At 43.2% G+C, this 14,665-nt stretch overlaps 1 protein-coding gene across 2 annotated transcripts in view; it reads left to right on the forward strand.

Moving 5' to 3' along the window:
- The window catches only part of RCL1 (RNA terminal phosphate cyclase like 1), a 104,925-nt gene that overhangs the window by 52,973 nt on the left and 37,287 nt on the right, over positions 1-14,665 (forward strand). The window contains exons 1-3 of one of the 2 annotated variants that reach the window (XM_074953313.1): positions 7,108-7,338; positions 13,455-13,526; positions 14,349-14,524. In XM_074953313.1, coding sequence (XP_074809414.1) covers positions 7,203-7,338; positions 13,455-13,526; positions 14,349-14,524 — 384 coding nt within the window. In that variant the 5' untranslated portion in view covers positions 7,108-7,202. Of the gene's footprint in view, positions 1-7,107; positions 7,339-13,454; positions 13,527-14,348; positions 14,525-14,665 lie in introns of those variants that run through there. The other variant, XM_074953315.1, reaches the window with a different exon arrangement.

Below are 14,665 nucleotides of genomic sequence, written 5' to 3' on the forward strand. Positions count from 1 at the left end.
GCACCAATATGCAGTGCAGAATGGATCCTGCCCCTAACTCATTACATACTAAGGGCCCTGCCCTCACAACCTTTGCTTACATGAGCAGTCTCTCACTCATGCAGTCTCCATGACCTCCACTGGATCTCTGCATGAATAAGAGTTGCAGTGTCAGGCCTTAAAATAGTAACAGTGTATAGATTGAACAGTGACTTAAACTGTAAACTTTCTGGGGCTTTCTCCCCTTCCCCTGTGTTTGGACAGCACCAAGCACAATGGGGTCCTGCTCTATGACTGATGCTCCTAATTGCTACTGCAATACAACTAATAAATAATAAATAATTATTATAATAAGTGAAAGCTAATATTGGTTACGTTACCTACTTCATAGATTCTTCCCAACTTCTACAATGTAAAGCCATTTTGTAGCATATCACCTCCAGGAGTAACTTTTCTACCTAAATAAATATAGACAATGAATGATAAATTATAATTATAAATATAGATAGTCTCATAATTCAGTTCAAGAAGTTCTGGTGACTGCATCAACCAATTAAGCCTCGCTCTTGTGATTTATGATATTACCAGCACCCTTTGGAAATAATTATAGTACTATTATTCAAAATTAGTTTGTCTTTTTATTTGTCATTATCCATGCTCTGAATACACCACTTCTTCTCCCCCTTCCACCCTACAGCTCCTGTTTCTGCACTGCCCTTCTCCTCACACTGCAGCGTCACCTCCTCTGCTCCATGTGGACAGAGCTACTTTACGTCTTGCTCTGGTGGCACTATTTTTCCGGCTGAAAATATTGCCAGCCCTAAGCATTCACAAATCATGAATCAGGCTTCCAAAAAAAAAACAAACAACAACCCACGAGGCTGGCTTTATATATATATATATGCTTAGGGATCTTTTTATTTGCCTTCTGGTTTCTGACCTTCTTGGTTAAACTCACCTTCTCTCTGAAGCCACAACAGGTAGAAACTTATTTTTGAAAATAAAAGCTGAGATTCTCACCTAATCAGTTCATTTCAGGAGCTGGGGCTTTAAGAAAAACACTAGATATCACGAGGCTTGTGATAAAATCATGAGAGTTGGCAACACCGCTTCATTAATTTTTTCCTCCACTCCACTGAAGCAGTAAGAAGCTTCTCCTCTAGCCATGGTGATTGGTTTGGTTTCTAAGTGAAATAATTGTGCCTGCAAATCTGATTGGAGAGCTATGTGACATATTTCTAAGGTGCCTAGTTCCATTCAGCACTCATGAGTGCTGGCAGCTGGGCTACAGACAGTCAGGCCTAGTGGTTGAAACAAGAGTTCAGCATACTATTTGGAGCTGGGTTCAAGGGGGGCAAAGTCCAGAAACAAGCCAACAGTCAGTACCAGAGACAGAAGCCAAATGCCAGAGCATCAACCAGAGTCATAAGCCACAGGCAGAGCTAGGAATTGAAGCCAGAGGGAGCTGGAGACAGAGACAGGGTACACACTGAGCAACCACTGATGTGTTGTGGGGGCCAGGTTATAAGCAGGGCTGCTAAACCAGCAACCAGCCAGGGTTCTGTGGCCAATGGCTGTCAGTTCCAAGGCAGTACAGCTGCGCTCATTGCTTGCCTAGCAATCAGGGAGCAGTCCAGCAGCTAGTCCTAGCTGGTCTGGCCCCTGACAATGAGTGAGGAGAGGTGTTTGGGGGGTTGTTTGTTATTTTTGTACACGAATCACAGCAATCTATGTATTATTCTACATTGTAAGTATTGCTTCAACTGCTTCCTTCTTCCTGAAAAAAGTTGGCAGTATGAGTCTTGAAGTTTGATTTGCAGTGAACATAGTCTCTTCAAGAGATGCACGATCTTACACTTTCTCGCAGGCCATATAATAACAAATTAATACAAGCATTTTAAAAAGTGATTATGTACTGAAAAGCAGGTGGGGAAAATAAAGAATGATACTATTCACTTTCACCTGAATTTCTTAAAGCACTTTTAAATAAGTCTCACAATACTCCTATAAAATAGGTAAGTCTGTGGGGCCACTCTGCCAGCAGAGATCAGCTGAAACCCCCTCAAGATGACTGTCCCTAGATTTAAACATCTGGTGGCTGGTACGGTTCATTCTCAGTGGACATCACAGCTCTTTCTGTGCTGGTCTAATAGAGCCAAGAGCTCTGAGCTGGGGCTGGTGTAACTGAGAAAAGAAATTGGCCCCAGGACTAGGAATCATACATGGCTCTCCCACAGAGAAGTTGGTGGAGCAGCGGCACAAAGTGACTGCAACACAACCAAGAACTGATTTCTCAGAGTTACCATTCAATGCATGATCCAAGTCCCATCTCTTTCCTCAAGCATTTGCCTAGTGTGAGGTATATGTGCTGGGGGTTAGTTTAGTTGTCTTTTCCATTTCTGCTGGTTAACTGTAGCAAAAACTGTATACAGTTCTTAGTTATGGAGATGCAACTTGAGACTTGGGAAGTGGACACATTTTATACATTACAGTGCACACAGAAGTGCCCATTTTAATTCGTAATAAATAAAATCAGTAAATAATCTGTCCATTTCAGAGGCAAAACACACAGAGACAGAGTAACTAGCCCATGGTGATGCAGCAAATCAATGCAGAGCTGAGAATTGTGCACCAAAGTGCTGACTCCTAGGCCACTGCTTTGTTGGAACACTAAGGGTCCTCCTTGATTTTACCCCACTTGGTACACCTCGTCCTCTGGGCCCCCCATTGCCATTAATGCCCTTCAGGTTATGACTTTCCTTCAAAAGAGATCCGTATTGCTCTTTAATTGGCTACAGGCTTGCTTTTGTGTGATACAGGAAACTACTTTTTCTAAACACAAGCACACAACACAGATTGACCCTGTTATGTCTACAGTATTCCATGCTCTGATCAACGCAGACCAAAAGACGAGGGGCCAACTTCTGCTCTCAGTTACATCAGAAAGTGGGCCTGCACCACTAAAGAAATTGACTGCAGGGCCAGGAATTAGACTAGTGCTCCCAAACCAGGCTGGCTTTTCTGCTTAATTTTCCTTCAGTTCAAAGAATATTTCAGCAGAGCAAGGCAGCCAATGATAAATTACTAAAAAGATAGCACTGCCTGAAGGAAAATGCATCCAGAAGCGGGTTTCGTCTTGCCTTGGGACAGTATCCGGCTCCTTATACCGCATTTTCACTATAGGATTTGAATTATTTACATGCCAATAAATACAGAGCTGAAGGGTTTCAGAGAAATAAAATCATTCAGTGACACAGCATAACATGACAGTGCTACTAAGGATTGTTAACATCTATGGCCACATACCATACAAACACCACAGTCGTAAACCAAACACACACATATGGAGTCAGATATGGAGTTAAGAGTTAGTAATTAGTATACGCAGTGATTTTCATCTGCAGGATACTTACAAACATTAACAAATTTTTATAGCATTCCTGCATCATAAGGATTATTATCTCCATTTTATGGATAATAGTAGTTAATTATTATCCCTCAGAATTACAACATAGGAATTTTTTTGATAGCCTTCACAACATACAAAATCTTTAAGCATAAAAGGAGAAAGCTACTGTCTAAAATTTATCCCCCATAAATCACCAGTGAATCCTGACCATGAACTGACTCCATGGGTTTGGGTAGATAAACCCTGGACAGAATTCCTGCATTTTACGTGCTCAAATGCACTCATTCTCCTTTGACTTTCCTTAAATTCTCACAGTGCCTAAGAGTGCTGTCTTCTGGGGGTCACTGATTGTGATGTCTTGCACTCCTGTGTTCTTGAGCTGCTCATTCATACCCATAGGGCTTGTTCCAAGTACTCCAATAATCACTAGGATCATCTTTGTTCCAGTTTTCCATACTCATTCCTCTTCATGACAGAGTTCTTCATATTTTCCCATTTTCTCTCCTTGTTTCTTTTTTATGTTTCTGACTGCTGGTATGGCAATATCAATTAGCATGGTCTTGTTTGAATTCTTTTCTATAATGACTATGTCTGGCCTGTTTGCCTGCACCATTCCATCTGTGACAACTGCCAGATCCCATAAAGTCTTAGCCTCTTCATCCTCTAGAGCACTTTCAATTCAGTGGTTGTAATACTGCATCATTCGTTTAACTCCATACCTGCCACAAAGGCTCCAATGCAGATGCTTGGCGATCTCGTTGTGTCTGTCTGTTCATATATTCTCTCTCAGACAGGCTCTTTCAGGGAGTCAACACATGCTCCACCAACTCTTCCTTTTTGAAACACATTCTGCAGTTTGGGGAGCACTTGTGTTGGTCAGTTTTGTTTTGAACGTAATTAAGCCTTAAGGACTGCTTTTGTGTACTCATAATGAGGCTCTCTCTCTCTTTTGATGAGAGAGGCAGAGTTGATGGGAGAGGGTCAGCCATTGACTTATCGCAGTGAAGACACCGCAGTAAGTAGATCTAAGTACATTGACTTCAGCTAAGTTATTCACATAGCTGAAGTTGTGTAACTTAGATCGATCCCCCCCACCCCCACCCCAGTGTAGACCAGGCCTGTGTATGCAAAGAGAAACAGCAAAAACTCCCAGAGAAGCTGACAGAGAAGCAGCAGAAATCCAAGGAGACAGACAGACCAAGCACTGGGAGCATGGTCCCAAGAAAAAGCCTAGAAAGAGATTTTTTTATAGTAGAGTGCTGGCTGAAAGAGGCTTGGAATTGTCAGCAAAGAAACTGTCTCCTGCTCTTTGATTCCTGCTGTACTCAGGGCAACAAGACTTTATGTACATTGTTTGTAAATAAACAGGAGTGGATCAAAGAAATAACTGACTCCATCACCAATTTCTCCTATTGGTAAAAGCCTTCAAGACCCCAGATATAGGCTAATTGCTTGAGTCAATAGGATCATATAGAAGCTGCAAGTCAACTATTGACATCAACTCCTCTAGCCTTACTCCACAGTGGGAACAATGTGAATTAAAATCATCACAGTAGACTGAAGGTCCTGAGAAGGTGAACAGAAGAGGAGTTGGTCAGTTGGCAGATGAAGATTTATAGACACCAATAAGAGTAATGTCTTTCACTTTTATAGCCTACCATTCAGTTACATCATTTAGACCTAATGATTAAACTGGAGTTGCTGGAATATGTTCCATGATGTAGGATGCCATCCTATGTTGCCTATGATGGAGAAAAGACACAACAGCAAAACCAGGAATTGATAGTTGAGTGTCAGTAGTAGAGTGTATTTCCTGAGGTAAGATGATGTGTGCTTCATGTTCTCTGACCAACTGGAGGAGGATATACCTCTTGGTCACTGAGATTCCCTCAATATAGAGGTGCAGCACCTTGAAAGCTGACCCAGTGCTAAGGTTTGTGATGTTGGCCCTGAAAATAATCCCATTGGAGGACTCCTTCTGGTGTATTTGTCTTTCACTGTTTATGATGAGAACTTGAGATCCTGTTTGTTTTGCATTTTGTCTATTTTAGCTTAGCTTTTTGCTACTGATAGGGGTTTCCATGTGATGACAGTATACTTGCTCCCCTATATTAGAAGACTCATGTCACTATTAAGGGGCTTGATACTGCAACTTTTACTCATGTGACCATACTTTCCTGGACACGTAGTTCCACTGAAGACCATCTTTGTCATGATTACTATTAAAGATACAGTCATGAGTGCAGTTCAAGCAAGCAACACTAGCCATTCCCTCCTAGTATCTCACCCTTAGTGCCTTACAAACTTAGTATCCAAATTCAGATCTATGCAGCCATTAGATAATTTTTAATGGAGTTAGACTGTGCCACAAGGACAGCTGCAAATAAGGGGTGGTGAATGCTACACCACTCCCGGAACTGTAGTTCAGGAGCCACAGTCCCCTTTCTGCCCAGCCTCTTGTCCAAGGAGATAGTAGTTTGCTGCAATTTTATTAAAGTCAATGTTAAAATTATGTAAAACACAGGTTGAGAAGAGAGTGTCTGTACATCTGGGTATAGTACTTAGATTATCCACAAATACAAAGTTTGTTTTTAAAAGTCATATGATACATATACTACACCACAGTCTCACCCTGTCTCAGCTTTGTTGGCTGGCACATTAGGAGCAGAGCCAAGGCTCACCCTATCCCTGCCTGCCTGCCCACCTATGTTGGCAATAAGGGGGAGTAGTGAGCATACAGTGCCTCCCTCCCCTGTGTATCTGGACCCAAGATTTGGGTAGCCATCACAGGAATATAAAAGAAGATCTAACCCATAATGTGTAATAGCAATAATAATGTAGAATGTGGATAATATGACTCTCAATAAAAATAATGTAGCATTGATTATTAGTTACATTAGTTTGTTACTGTGAAGATGTAACATAATGGTACATTCTGTTTTATTATTACCAATTCAGACAAAGAATTTAAATACATTAAAACAAATTTTAAGCTTTTTCTCATATCCTGCCTTTGCAGTTGCGTCTGACTGATTTGATGGTTCACTATGGCTACAGATTGGTGCTTTTACTACTATTACTATTGTTTTGCTGTTTTTGGTCTTGATTCAGGAAAACATCCCTATTTAGGAAGGGTGCTTAGGTATGCCCAAAGTTAAGCTGTAGCTCACGAAAGCTTATGCTCAAATAAATTGGTTAGTCTCTAAGGTGCCACAAGTCCTCCTGTTCTTTTTGCGAAAACCACGGCTACTCTGAAACCTGTGCTTAAGAACTTTCCTGAATCAGGGCCTTTATTACTAATACTGTGGCAATGATGCCTATTTCTCTATTATTACTAGTACTGATCCATTGCCGCTATGATTATTGCTACTGCTGAAAGTAACTGTTGGTATGGCTTCTGCTGCTGCATTCTGACTACTGCTGTTGCTATTTTTGCTCCGATTACTGCTTTTCCTGCTGCTGCTGTTCCTAACCCTGCTGCTGTTGCTTCTGGTATTATTACTGGTATGGGGCTGTTGCCAGTCTGGCTCTTGCTGTTCTGGCTACTAACACCCGTCCTGCTATCCCCATCATTGCCACCGCACTGCCGCTGTTACCTTGCCCACTACCAGCGCTGAGCCGCATCCCCACCAGGGACTTTCCAACTCAGCCCCTCTCCCTCTGAGAGGGGGAGGCTCCGCCCCCTTCCCCTTTGACCCAGATGTCTCAGCGTTCCGTCTTCCTGTTCCAAACCACGTGGGCGCGCTGGGCACTGCCGCGGGGTATCAGCGGCGCCGCGATCGCAGCAGCGCCGAGGGGGCGGCCGGGCGGCAGCATGGCGAGCCAGCCGCACTCTCTCAGCTACGTGGGGTGCAACTTTTTGCGGCAGCGGCTGGTGCTGTCCACGCTGAGCGGGAGGCCGGTGAAAATCCGCAAGATCCGGGCGAAGGAGGAGAACCCCGGCCTCAGAGGTAGCGGGCGGCTTGCCTGGGCTAGGGAGGGCGTGCATGGGGGTGGCATGCAGAGGGGGTTGGGCAGGAGAGGAGGCTTTTTTTCGGGAGTGGGGGGCTTGGGGCGGGGCAGTGATTTGGGGGAGGGTGGGACGGGTTTGTGTGATGGAAACAATCTGAATCTGGGGTCGGTGTTGGGGGAAGGAGCTGTTGTTTTTAAAGGAGGCACTAAATCCGAAGTGCGGTTTGTTTTCGTTCATAACTCGCTTGGGGAGGGGGGAGCAGATGTGGATTCTTCCTCCAGACAGGGAGCATGGGTCGCTGTCACCTCACCACTCTGTCAGGGATTTGCCTGGTGTCCTTGGAGCAGGAGCTGAATCCCATGTTGTTGGTTCCCCTAAAAGACTTGCCCCCAGTTACACAATGAAGCCGTTTCCCGAGAGCATGCTTGATGTACGGTATCTACCTTTGACAGAGTCCTAAGAGTACGTAGAAAAAAAGAAAAGAAAACGCACTGGCAGCAATTCCATCTCTTGCTGTGCCAGTGAAGTTCTTTGAATTGAACTGCTCTCCTAGTGCTATACCTGTGAATAACAGGAGTATGTTCCCAGGGTTTATTGCAGATCCCAAAGTGAAAATTGTTTTAAAGTTTGAAATAAGATTGTCAAGATAACTACTAACAGCTTGATTGGAGCAAGGTTTGGCAAGCCAAGCAGGCCCATTTCTGAACTGGTGGGACTGGATGGACCAGCTATATGTCCAGTCCCTTTATCGGTACGGTGTAACGGTGGGCATTGATGGATGTACTCTCTCTGGCCCCATGCACTGCAGTTAGTCTCTTGTGAAATGTTTTAACGAATTAGTGAATTGAGATGCAGCTGCTCTGAAACACAGTGTAAGTCACAGGAAATAGATGCAGGCATCATGACTACTTGTAAGGGACAAAGGCATTTTACTAATGATGTGAAATATTGAAGACCCTTAATCAGATGTTCAGTATTTTTATTTATAAAGCTTATTCCCCAATATGATTCTATTTGGTACAAATATAAGGAATTTGACCCTTAAATCTTATGCATCTTCTCTTGGACTTCTCTCCAGGAATAGAGAGTGAACACTTGTAGCTGGCCTTGTATTTTTGGCAGCAGCTTATCTTGCGGTGTTTCCTGATCTGTTAATCTGAAAGAGCTCAATGTAAATTATTTGGCTGGCAGTTTTCCTCATCAATCTAAACCTCTTGACTTCTGCCAATGTCATTTCTAGAGCTGAACTGCAGTTATTTGCACACCAAGGGAGAGTGCTTTGTTATGACAAGGGACCTGTTAGTGATGATGCCATATACATGGCTGAGTTCTGAATTAACTCTTAACGCAAGGGGTTAAGAGAGCTGGGTGTCACAGTTCAAGGAAAACAACTAGCAGTGCTCAAACACCCCGCTCTCCCTGCCCACCACCAGCATTAAGTTGTATTTAAAATGAGGTAGGCAATAATCCAGAAAATAGTATACTGCTATTGAATAAGGCTGGGATTTTTTGTAGGAGTCTAAAATACCGAGGTGTCCAACTTCAACTGAAATTCACTGCAATTAGAGCATCTAGGTCCCTTAGGTTTCTTTGAAAGTCCTGTCCTAAATCAGTGGATGGCTGCCACTTGGAATACTGCGTTCAGTTCTGGTCCCCTTAACTCAAAAAAGACACAGAAGAGATGAAAGGGACCAAAGTCAGGCTTGGTCTACACTACAGAGTTAGGCTGACCTAAGGTAGTTTACCTCATCTAACTGTGTTAGATTAGGTCCATCTAGATTGTCTAACTGTGGCTGTAGGTCCATCTAAATTAAGTCACCTTAATTTTGTAGTGAAGCAAGCCCTAAGAGATGTTTTAGAGGTGCTGTGCATTGTGTGGTGACAAAGCAGGAGAAAATGGGGAGAGGAAAAGAATCAGAGGACTTCCGTGGGATGCAGTGGACCCCCATTTCCTTGTCTCTCTTCCTATCATGAGAATTGTCATAGATGGCCTTGAAGTGGGAAATTCCCTGTGATTGTGCAATGAATTTAAAAGCCTTTACATTCTTCAGTGGGGTAGCATTTGACCCTCATGATATATGGGCCCCCGTCTTCTAATGAATTAGTCCTTTTGGTCACTCAAACTTCATCAGATTGCCGTCAGAATCCTCTGTCATCTTCCAAGCATCTTCAGTCATAGACCAAATTGGAGCCAGGTTACCCCTCCCAGTGACCCTGTTTGCTCTATCTCACTGCCCTCTCCTCTGGGCCATTGGTTAGCTCTGCTCATCTAGGCAATGGAAGATCATTCTGTCTGTTCTGTGGCTTTTGCTGCTGCAGAGAGATCAATTGATACTGTAGAGGAAAGGAGAAGATGCCAAGAATGAAGTGGCATGGGTGATTCTAACCCCCTGATTAAACAGTACACAGACCTTGCTCACTAGAATTGCCAGATCTGGGGATGGGTTGCCTCTAAGTAGGACTGAGCGCTCCAGGAACCATTCAGATTCTGGATCAAATGGTCCCACTCATTGACTGCTGGTGCCAGCACCTCGTCCTGCATGCCTATTGCTTGTTCAGGCTGTGTGTCTGCTTCCCATTCTCAACCCTTTTAATTGGTCCTCTTTCACTGTTTGCTGTCATCTTCCCTCAGGCCAAATAGCTGCAGCTAGCTGTGAAGATAATGGAAATAAATCCATCTACTAAAGATTTCAAAGAGCTTCCCACAATGTGTATAGCTTTAAGAGCGAACCCTGAGCTGGTTAGGACAGGAACCCCTCTCCATTTTTGTACAGCACTATGTACATCTATGGCACTGTAGAAATGAATTTTTTTTTAAAAAAAAAATCTAATTCCAGTTGAATGTCTTAGGATTTCTTTGCTTGGGCAGTCCCTGAGAAATGAGTTTGTTGGAGAGTTTTTCAGTCTAGTTCTGGGTGTAAATTACAATAGACACCATCATAGTTGTTGTTATCATAGTTATCACCATCATAGTTGTTACAATAGACACCATCATAGCTATTTAACACCCTTGTTCAATGAATGAATGAATGAATGTTCATCAAGAGTAAGCTACCCCCTCTCCCACAAACTCAGTTCCTCGTGTGTCAGGGTTCAAGTACATGGCAGAGCTGTGTGGGGAGGCCTGCACAGCCACGGCTGTGCCTGACAAGTAGAAAACTTCAGTCTACAGGGTGGTTAAGTCTGTACCTGTCGTGACCAACAGGTCTTAAACCTGGGTCAATTCAGTTCCCAGTCAACTGTTGGTTCCCTACTCCCACTCAGCAGCTCACTACTGATTGGCTGCATGGAGAGATCATGAAACCTGAAGCTCCTCTGGGAGGCCTTTCCTGGGTCCTGAGTGGAGGAACTCCGGGACCTCTGATTGGTCAGGACTAATTATTTAAACCCAAAGAGAGGCCCAGGAAGTTGTTGGCACAACTGGGCTCTACCTGGTTGCTACATTGGTCTGGCCTGACTTCCTGCCTTGTTCCTGATCCTTGCCCCTTGTCACCGGCTCTGACCCTTGGCTTGATTCGTGCTCCAACCACTGTACGCAGCCACTTATGTCCCGGCTCCAACAGTATCTCTCAAAACCACCAAATTCTCAAAGATTATTACTCAGGTTGAATGCTGTGATACTATTTAACTATGTTATTGCCCCAGTGACATGGTTGGTAGGAGGTAGAGCAGGGGTTCTCAACCTTTTTCGATGCTATAGAAACTCCCTGGCCCACTTGTACCACAGCTGTTTTTCTGCATATAAAAGCCAGGACCAGCATTAAGGGGTAGCAAGCAAGACAACTGCCACAGAGGGCCCTATGAAGCTAAGTTGCTTAGAGAAAAGGAGTACTTGTGGCACCTTAGAGACTAACAAATTTATTTGAGCATAAGCTTTCGTAAGCTACAGCTCACTTCATCGGATTCATGCAGTGGAAAATACAGGGGGGAGATTTTATATACACAGAGAACATGAAACAATGGGTGTTACCATACACACTGTAACGAGAGTGATCAGGTAAGGTGAGCTACTACCAGCAGGAGACAGTGTGTATGGTAACACCCATTGTTTCATGTTCTCTGTGTATATAAAATCTCCCCACTGAATTTTCCACTGCATGCATCCGATGAAGCTTATGCTCAAATAAATTTGTTAGTCTCTAAGGTGCCACAAGTACTCCTTTTCTTTTTGCAGATACAGGCTAACACGGCTGCTACTCTGAAACCTGTCATTAAGTTGCTTAGGCTTCAGCTTCAGTCCTTGGCCTCTGGGCCCCAGGCTTCAGCCCCATGAGGTGGGGCTTCGGCTTTCTGCCCTGGGCCCCAGCTAGTCTAATTCCAGCCCTGCTTGGCGGACCCCCTGAAACCTGCTCATGGCCCCCCCAGGGGTCCCCGGACCTCTGGTTAAGAACCACTGACGTAGAGGATGTAGCTTTTGCCACTCCTTTTTAACAAGATACAGCATTTATTTATTTATTTTTGGCCAAGGTGGATTAATACTTGAATTGTGATTAATGCAAGAAAAGTTTTCAAATGAAAAACAATGAATTTGCATTGGTATTTGCAACCCCTTTTATTTGATTTTCATGACTGAATATTTGTGCAAGTGAAATCTTGTCTGCAAGGCTGTTCTCAGAAAAGATTGTAAATATTCCCGTAAGCACACATTCACCCTGGAAATCACCACAGTGCCATCTTGAAAGCTTTGTGAGTGTAAGAGTCATCAAAGCTGAGAGTGGAACCAACACCATGTGATAGCAACCATCTACAGCATGTAAATATTGATTAATGAATAGTGAATAATTGGAACAGTAGTTGTGGCAAATAGTTAATGGTTTATGCAACCACTTCGATCAGTAGATTAAGTAATTCAGTAAAAAGTAAAACATGGTCACCGTTTAAAAAGGAGCTATATTAATTTGATGACTTATTAGCTAGAGTTGTACAGCCTGCTCCCAAGAGGATGGTTTTACTTTTTAAAACTGACTGGATTTTAAGTTTTCAACATAGTTTCAGGTTCTACACTTGCTCCTGGGTCTCCCTTCATATGGGATGAATTGGCTATATTCACTTTAAAAAACTAAACAAAACACTGCTTTCTTCCTTCTTGCTGTTTAAGAGAGTCCACAACTGGAAAATTGAGCAACTAAGTCTGTGCAAAGTGCTGTAATGCACAGAGTAAACAAATGGAAAGAGGGTGGGAAAAATAAATATTTTTCTCTAGTCTTTATTATTGTCACTTCAGGTGTTGTTTGTAGAAACAGCAGATAAAAACTTTCCAGCCGGGATTTTTGATGGTGTCTATTTAACAGCTCTTTAGCAGCAGCACTTTGCATTTTGAAGTCGTCTTCTGTAACAAAAGGCTTAAAAATCCTTTAAAAAGAGAACTTATAATTACAGGAAAAAACTGTTGGTGGTTATTAACTTGTAGCATGTACGTGTCCTGGTCAGGGCCCCATTGTGTTAGACGTTGCACCTGTACAAGTAATGCAGAGATGGCCACTGTCCCAAATAGCTTGCAATCGAAGTATTGGGAGACAGCAAACTGGTGAAGAGTGGAGGAGGCCAAGGTAACAGTGAAATGATTACTGTAAAAAAGCAACAAGCTCAGCTCAGCTGCCTAGACTCCTCCTTTCCCACTCTCTCACGTGGACACGTGTACTCTTTTGTTTTGCTCTGCTCTAAGCATTTTCCAGTGTCTTCAGTCATGGTTTTTTCATGGAGTCTTCGTGAAAGAGGGTTCATTGGTGGTTTTGTGTAAATTCAGAATTATGCCATTTCTGGAGAACATCTCATTTGATAAACCTATTAGGAATATTTCTCTTACCAGTATCCGTATGCAGAAAGAGAGAGGAGGTCCCTAACTCCAAGTAGCAATGAACTCTTGAGTTGTAGTCCCAACCCTGATGTTGACTTCCTCCATGTCCTTGCGCAAGTCGCTCAATCTTTCTGTGCCTCTATTTCCCCATATCTAAAATTGGGAGTAATAGTAGCCAGCTGTCTATCTTCATCCTCCCGGGGTATTGAGAGGAGAGAGAGCTTTATCGACATGTGTCTCATGAATGCTGAATACTTTTCCAGGAATAACTTCCCAAAGAAAATAATTTAAAATCAACCCTTTTTCCACTCCAACAGATTTTGAAGCAAGTTTTATACGACTGATTGACAAAGTGACCAATGGCTCTAGGATTGAGATAAACCAAACAGGTAACTATCTCTTCTTCTCTGTTCCTTTCTTCCATGGTATGTCACTTGGAGCTGGGAGAAGGGACCTCTTTGCTGGAGGTAGGCAGGTTAGATGGTGATCTGTTTCCAGAGGACCAAGTGTTAAATACACAAATGCTCTGAAATGAATCAGAATGAGCCAAAGCCAGGAAGTTCTAAAACAGTGATTCATGTTCCATTAAGTTTGCTTTCTGCTATAATGCTGTGGCTCAGAGAAATATGAATCAGTCATAACTTGGAATTTTCTGGGAGGTAATTCTTGGTTTGTGTCACAACTTGAATTAGTGGCAATGATTCACTAGGTGGTGGTGGCCCTTCTGGTGGGTTGCCTGCATTAGGAATTGCTGCACTGGGTGCTATTTCCAGTTATTTTAGTTGAGATGAGATGGCTCTGTTGAACTCAAGACTGTAGCCTCCCGAGGTGAGCCCTCAATGGTGTAATATAACATCACTAAAATTAACTTTAAATAAAAATAAAGGCTCCAGTGCAGTTTCCTCTTGCTCCCCCAGTATAGAAAAACTGAGGTAAGTTGTACAGTGTAAGCCCCATTTAACATCAGTGTAGGGCATCTGCACTGATGCATGTGCCCAGGTACAGAAATCTCTAATGGAGAGAAGCCCTGCAGAGTGAGTTGCTGAGGTAAGTGGGGTTGGGAGTAGTGCATTGGAAGTGCTGCCTGCCTCTGTTGTAGATTCCTCTCTGTCCAGGAATTGACCCACTGTGGACATCATTGTGTATCAGAGTGTTACACTTCCTTAGTTTCTAGTGTGGTAATGATACTTGTTTTTCTTCACTCTCTAAAGGTACCACCCTATATTATCAGCCTGGTCTTCTGTCCGGGGGGGTGTTGGAACACGACTGCAGCCCCCACCGTAGTATTGGCTATTATTTGGAAAGTCTGCTCTGCTTGGCACCTTTCATGAAACATCCATTAAGAATCGTCCTCAGGGGAGTAACAAACGATCAAGTAGACCCTTCAGTAAGTAACGAAACTTCATTAAGTGCCGTGACAACTCTTTTCTTCTTCCCTCCCCATCGACACAAAACCCCACTGTATTTTTAAGTAGGATTCACCATGCTCTGTGCTACGTTATGTCTCGGGAGCCATCAGGTTAATCAG

Source organism: Natator depressus, chromosome 5, assembly GCF_965152275.1.
Source record: "Natator depressus isolate rNatDep1 chromosome 5, rNatDep2.hap1, whole genome shotgun sequence".
Classification (NCBI taxonomy): domain Eukaryota; kingdom Metazoa; phylum Chordata; order Testudines; family Cheloniidae; genus Natator; species Natator depressus.